Here is a 7,642-nt window from a genome sequence, read left to right on the forward strand (position 1 = left end):
TTTAGAACACTCATGAATGACCAGGTTATTCAGAGCCAAAATGAAAACAATAGTGAGAACTAAACTGTGTTTGGTGATATATTATGTGAGTTCTATTGTGTTGGTTTACACAAACGGATGAACAGTTCAAGACATCATGTTCACTGGTTAGCTAGTAAATCTGATAGTGCCTCACAAGGGGAGGTTCAAAGCCAAAAGCTACCTATTCTTTGCAGAATATTTTTCAATTTCTGTACTCTCTGTAATTAGATCACGTTGTTGCATTTTCTCTCCGTCAAATTCCATTTATGTGGGAGATTGTTGGAAATTTTGGTTTTATAAGGCTTATTTTGGGCCAACTTTGAGCCCAAAATTGAGTGGGCCCCAAAAGTCTTTTGGGGTGGGTCCGAAGAGGTGACGTGTTCCTTGCCGCATGGCAAGTCACACGGTGAAGACGGTTCGTCAAAACCATTTATGAGTGAATGAGAAGTTGATGTCGTTTTCGGGTTCGTGAAATGGATAATTAAATAAGTAAATGTGGGTTTCCTTGAAATGGGTTATCCCACATTGAAACTTTAAGAGAACTTGTGTATGTATATAAGGTCTAGATTAGAACACTTGGGTTGGGCCCCAAGGGGCACCCCAAGTTTGTAAAAAGGAAGAGTTATGAACAAATGGAACCTTGACTCAAACCACCACACACGCTCGTGCGCACCGATGCCGCTGTCCGGTCGAGCCGTGCCGGGCGCGAATGTGAGTTGTGGGTTGGGTCAGTTCTAACATTAATTTTTTAGACAAAATTTATTTGAATTTTTTTCAAAATTTTTTGCAGGAAAAATTAATTTAAATTTTGTAATTTGAATTTGAATTCAAAAATTTTGTCCATAAATTGTGCCCCATTCAGATCAGTTCCACAAAAATTTAAAATAGTCCAAACAGGTCTTGAATCTGTTCCACCCGAACAGATTCAATTTCAGACAGATTCAATTTTTAAGACTGCCCAGACAGTTTCAGCAGTTTCTGTAACTGCAATAGTTAATCTGTTCGACACTGGTTGCATCTGTTCATTTCAAAAATTAAATCTATACAGGTGTGTTTCATACCTGTTCAGACCTGTTCAATCTGTCACCAATTGCCTATAAATATAACGATTTTCCAGCAGTCTTTGGGTACTGAAAAATTCATTTGTTGTTATCCTATTTTCTACACTATTGCATATATTCTTCATATTAGTTTTTAGGAATTTTTATAGAGTATAGAACACAAGGTTCTAGTTCGCCGGACAAATTTGTTTGGAGTGCTACTACAAATTTGTGAGGATCATTGTATCTTGGGAAATAAACGCCACTTAACCGTAAGCACCGGAGCGGGGCGAATCTGTCTTAAGGACAGAGTGTCACACACTCGACTTGATCTTTTATTATTCATTCGGTTTGGTAAATAATTTCGGTACGTTATTTATTTTATTTGTTTGATTTAGTTTCAATTTATTTATTGTACACAGAAGATTGTTTCAACATAGTCCAACAAAAGAAATTCCATAATAAGAATAATTATTAATTTTTATCTTGGACAATAATTGATTCCAAATCTTATAGATATAAATATAAGAGTTATAACTATGCCAGTGTTGTTAATTTTTATCTTCCACAATAATTAACACCTAACTTTGTAGATATAAATATAGGAGTGATCAACTATGTGAGTGTACTTTTTTTTTTTACACTGCCTTTTTTTATTTATTAGGATTTAACTTTATCATGATATTGAGATTTTATTGTCATCCCTAACTTTTAAAAATATTTGTTAAGATAGTTGGAATTTAGTCAAGTGTTAAAAGAAAAAATAAGAGGGAATGAATGGAGGCTGGAAGAAAGGTTGGTAAAGATTGTTAGGAAAGATTGGGGGTGGCGAGGACGGTTGGGAAGAGGGCTGCTAGAAATGGGAATGATAAGGGTGGGAGTCTAAAGAAATATCCATATAGTTGAAATAAAGTAGTTGGATGTTCAAAAAAAAATGAAAAATAAAAAGTAAAAATTAGGAATTATTTAGGTGGGTGAATGTTTAAAAACATTGAATTCAAAGAAAAAAGATGTTTAAAATTTTCACACTGAAATTGATCACGATAAAAGAATCTATTACAAGAATAATCTGAAAATAAAAATTATGTGATAAAAAAGTTTCAACACCAACCCTTATTATATGATAGAAGATACTTTTCCGTTCGATTTCGTTAGTCCACTATCTCATTGTGGAATGTCCCAAAATGGTTGTCTCACTTGAAAATCAAAGTAAAAAATATTTGATTTTTCAGAATTATCCCTTTGAGTAATTATAATTATATTAAAATTTTGAAAAGATAGGGCATTAATGATTTTTTTTTTTGAAATTTAAATGTAAGTGTAATGGTTGTATGTCCTTTAAAAAGTAAGAATTCCTAAAAGGAGCTAACAAATTAGTACGGAGGAAGTAATAGATAGATAAAAAGAATAGATAGGATTTTTTTTTTTTTCAATTTCTTTATTCCATTAGTCTCAAATTATTAAATTGTGTCTTGAAATTTTGTTTTGATACAATCAAATATAAAAAATTGGGGAACAAAAAAAATCTGTACCCATATAAATACTAGTTGTTTTTTTAAAATTGTTGGATTAATTAATTGAGTAATTGGGTAATAATTTGGGTAGGTTTTGAAGGCTATCAATACCAATTGGAGAGACTACGGATCACCCACTTGTGAATCCATTCGGACCAGTTAGCCCAAATCTAGAATCAAAAGATTTGGATCCAATGCTTGTGGTGGTCGAGGGTAGTGATCTGCTACAAGACCGTGCAGAGGACTACGCTAGGAAGTTGAAAGGTTGGGGAAAGAAGGTGGAGTACGCGGAGTTTGAAGGAAAGCAACATGGTTTCTTCACCATTGATCCTATCTCGCCTGATTCAGATCAATTGATGCTCATCATCAAACGGTTCATCACTGAGAATTAGATTTTTTATGATTTCCAGCTGCGTATGTATTAGATTATTGCCCTTTTGGGCTTGTTTGGATATCTCTCTTTTCCATGTCTCTTTTCATTACTTGCTTTTGGCTTTTGTTTGCTCATGCCAAGTTCTCTCTAAATAAAGTTTTTCTATGTGCAATTTCAAAGAGCTTCTTCTATGAGAGAATTTATCTATCATGTAGTAGAGAGGAAAAATGATCTGATTCATGAAATTAATATTAGAAAAATATTTTATGTGCATAATTTATCCTTTATAAATCCCTTTGAATGATGTGGCAAAAAAGAAAAAGTTAATGACTCATGCTTATACACTCCTTTCTTTTCTCAAAATCTTTCATCTAACTTTATCACATCATTTGGGGTTATAGGAGAAGAATTTGTATAAATATAACACTGCTATTTTTATTATTTATTTTTCCATAAGGAATAGTACTATTGTTAATATTAACAAAAAAAAATAGGAATTTTTTTTTAAGGTCTCTGGTATTAAGATTTTATAGCAGAAAGCACACTCAATATTTTCATAATGTCTAAAGTCCCTCAATATCGATTCAGAGAATTTATCTGGACAAATCACAGAGAAAATTCCAAATTTCTCTGAATATATCACAGAGAAAATTCCAAATTTCTCTAAACAACAATGAGGACTAGTGCTCTGCTTCAGAGAAAATTGGATTGGTCCAGAGAAATTCTCTGGTTTGGACTGAATTTTCTCTGGGTTGAACTCAATTTTCTCTGGGCTGGTCCAGAGAAATTCTCTGGTTTGGACTGAATTTTCTCTGGTTTGGTCCAGAGAAATTCTTTGGTTTGGATTGAAATTTCTCTAGATTGATTTGAGGGACCTTAGACATTCTCTACTTGGCATTTCATCAAACACCTTCTTTGCTAAATCCATCTCCCCATATCGTGTAAGGTTGTCTCGTTTTTTTAGTTGCCATTATGATATTTTCAATCATTACTTAAAGACAGAAGTAGAGAAAAATCTTGTAATTGAAAAAGAATAAAACCACAATCACACTAAAACCCAGAAACTGTCAAACATAAAACATAAACTAGTGTAATGGAAACCCACATTCCAATGGATACCTTCAACGAGTTTGAAAGAAGCCTCTCCACTATATGACCATGATGATAATGGAGATGGACTACCACTGCCACAACTCTGAATTCGATTTAGAAGTTTCCGGCGAGAAAAGCAGCGATTGGAGATGAGCATGGGCATGGCGGTGGTGGTGGGAATGGGGATGATCTAGAAGACGCGGAGATGAGAGAAAGAGGAGAAAATATGAATTTAGCAGAGGAAGAGAGTTTAAAGTTAGAAAAAAAAATGAGGTTTGATTTGAGAAATTTCTCTGTGATATATTAGTGTGTGGGTTGAGGAACCTTAGACATCATAAAATAATATTATGGATCTCTTCCATTACTAAATATGAGAGATGGACCTTAGACTAATTTTTTCAAAAAAGTACTATCATTTTAGAAAATGAATAAAACATACATGTGATGGAAATTGGATTTGGATGTTGATGACATTGTGTCTGTTCAGTTTTAATGAGTTAATTATAGTTTATTTTTAAAAAAATGATTATTTAAAAGTTGAAAGAATAATGATTTTAATTTATTATTATTATTATTATTATTATTATTATTATTATTATTATTATTATTATTATTAATTTTTAGGATAAATTATAAATACTTTTTTAGAATTTGCTTAAAATATATATTATCTTTCGGAAATTACAAGTACAATTTTTTATTGGAAAATTTACTTGTAAATGTCATCTTGAGAAATGGTGATCTATTTAGTCCTAAGGATTTTCTTATAAACTAATTAGTCCCATTAATTTTGGAAAAGTAGATTTAATATATTATTTAAAAATTAGATTTATGATTATACCCTTATTTCTATTATGTTCCTTCTCTTTTTTCTTTTTTTTTTTTTTTTTGGTGCTAGAAAGGTAAAGTACATAATACATATGGGAATCAAATATGGAATGGATTTTTATATAAATATCTTGTTTTTTGGAAAAAAAATTCAAAAGGAATATAAAAATGACTTAAAATATGGGATTCTTTAAAAATTTCAAAAAAATGTGGGATTTTTTTAAACATTTCAAAATGATTATAAAAATTACTTGGTAAGTTTTGGCTAAATGTATAATTTCAAACTGTAATACCCAAATGTAACATTCAAACTTAATACTAAAAAAAAAAAAATTAGTGCAATACCCTAATGTAACACATAAAACACTCCTTATGCTATGTTTGTTTGGGCGAACATGTGCTTAGGATTGGATTAATAATCTAATAAAATTATTAATCTGATATTTGGTGAAAAATTGAAGTACGGACTAATAGTCTATCCAAATATGGTATATCACATATGGTGAACTATTCAACCCTATATAGAGGGTGTGATATAAATTGGGGGACTAAGAGCATCTGCAATAGCTCCCTTATAATAGTTTTTTGCTATTATAAAGGGTTAATTCTTCAGAAATCCTTCCCCAACAGATCCCTTATCCAACCTCCCAAATGTAAGTGTTGCTATAGTTACTCCCTATTTTGTAGGGAGTTATTGTGGGTTCGTTTGGTTTGTATTTGTGAAAAATTTTTGAGAAATTTTCTCTACAAATAAGTTTTTAAAAGTAATCAAACCAAACAAATTTTTCCAAAAAAATTTCTCAAAACTTGTAAACCAAACAAGTTTTCCAAACAAATCTCTCTCTCACACACATCAAATCAATCACTTTTTCCAAAACTCTCTCTCAAAATAATTTTCCAAAACATCTTTTGAAAAAAACCAAACCAAACAACTTTTCATATTTTTTATCTCTAAAACACAAACCAAACATACCCTATAGCTCCCTCATAACTTAAAAATTCTTATTTTATTTCGTTGAATGCATGCAGGGAATGTCCTCACGGATGTCCCCCTCGCATGTCCCATGAATACCCTGTAGTTGAAGAAGAAAAATACCAAAAATTAATCTGACCGGTTGACCGCCTAGTCGTCCGGCCAGTCGACCGCCATTCTTCATTTCCCGTCTCTGCTTGCATGTGCTTGCTTGCTAATTTTATTATTAATTTTTTTTAAAAAGTAATTAAAAATATTATTTTAATAGAATAGAGAAAGAACAGGGAGTTTGTTGGGGAAAGTAAATAAAAAAGTGATTCATAAAATAATGAATTAATTTTTTAATAATATTTTAAGGTAAAATTTAGGTAGGCTGATAAGGATACTCTAAGTCAAAGTCTAGACTAACTTATCTATTATGGTCAATATATTGGATGTACCATGTCTTGTCATGTCCTATCCATTCCAATCTCTTTAAACAAACATCGGATTTGATAATATTTTGTTAATTTCTCCTTATAATCCTAACGCAATCCAAACATAGGATAGGACATACAATCCAAAAAGATTTGTAATTCTAGGATTATTAGTCATGGGAATATTAATCCAACCTAATTGAGTCTACCCAAACAAACATGGCCTTACAGTACTTTTCTCAAACGTAGCACTCCAAAAAAACTCTTAGCGTAACACTCTAATGTAATACACAAAAAACTCCTTAGTATATTTTTTCCAAACGTAACATTCTAATATAATACTCTAAAAAACTCTTTAGTCGAACACTCTAATGTAACACATAAAAACTCCTTAGCGTGACACTCTAATGTAACACAAAAAAAAAAAAAAAAAAACTTAGTTTATTTTTCCTAAACGTAACACTCTAATATAATATTCTAAAAAAACTCCTTAGTGTAATACTCTAATTTAACTTACAAAAACTCCTTAATGTAACATCTAATGTAACACAAAAAAAATTTCTTAGTGTAACACTTTAATATAACACAAAAAAAAAAAAACCTCTTTAGTATACTTTTTCCAAACATAACACTCCAATGTAACACATATAAAAATAAATAAAAAAACTTCTTAGTATATTTTTCCTAAACGTAACACACCAATGTAACATTAAAAAAAAAGAAGCCCCGTTTGGTATAGTTGTGGGAAGGTGATTATAGATTATGACTTAACAGATTATAGATTATACCTTTAAATATAAGTTGTTAACCTGTTTGGTGCAACTGTGGGATTATAGATTTAATTAGTAGAGTAGTGTTTTGTTGAATAAGCTATAAAATAGCTTTTTACTGTGTAATATCCTTTTTGTCCTTATAAAATATAAAATTTGTGATTTCATTTATAATACATTTTTTTTCTTTTTTTTTAAATTTTATTTTCTTTTATTTCTTTTTTTTTTTCCCTTCTTCTTTCTTTGTTAATTTTATTTAATTTATTAATTCATTAAAATTAATACAAATTAATATTCATGTTCTAATTTATATTAATGTTGTGATTTCATTACATATTATTTTTTATATATTCATTTTATTTAATTATATCTGTATTTATTTTCTTTATTATTATTAATTGTGATTTCTGTTCATCAATTAGTATCAATTAGTATAAAATTATTTCATTAATGAAAGTTAATATAATTAGTATCAATTAATATAAAAGTTATTATTATTGTTTTATATATATATTTATATTAATGTTGGGTACATGCTAGAGATAGAACGCCAACACCGTCGTCGTCAATGACCTAGCCACCGTCGAAACAATGCCGGAGATGCGTGAGCCGTCG

At 30.3% G+C, this 7,642-nt stretch overlaps 1 protein-coding gene across 1 annotated transcript in view; it reads left to right on the forward strand.

The window, feature by feature from the left end:
• Positions 1-2,967, forward strand: part of LOC114262419 (strigolactones hydrolase CXE15-like) — a 40,963-nt gene extending 37,996 nt beyond the window's left edge. Inside the window, exon 4 of the mRNA XM_082897086.1 lies at positions 2,676-2,967. Within this exon, the coding sequence (XP_082753212.1) occupies positions 2,676-2,967 (292 nt within the window). The remainder of the gene's footprint in view (positions 1-2,675) is intronic.
• The last annotated feature ends 4,675 nt before the right edge of the window (positions 2,968-7,642 follow it).

Source organism: Camellia sinensis, chromosome 12, assembly GCF_055761805.1.
Source record: "Camellia sinensis isolate YWXY chromosome 12, ASM5576180v1, whole genome shotgun sequence".
NCBI lineage: Eukaryota > Viridiplantae > Streptophyta > Magnoliopsida > Ericales > Theaceae > Camellia > Camellia sinensis.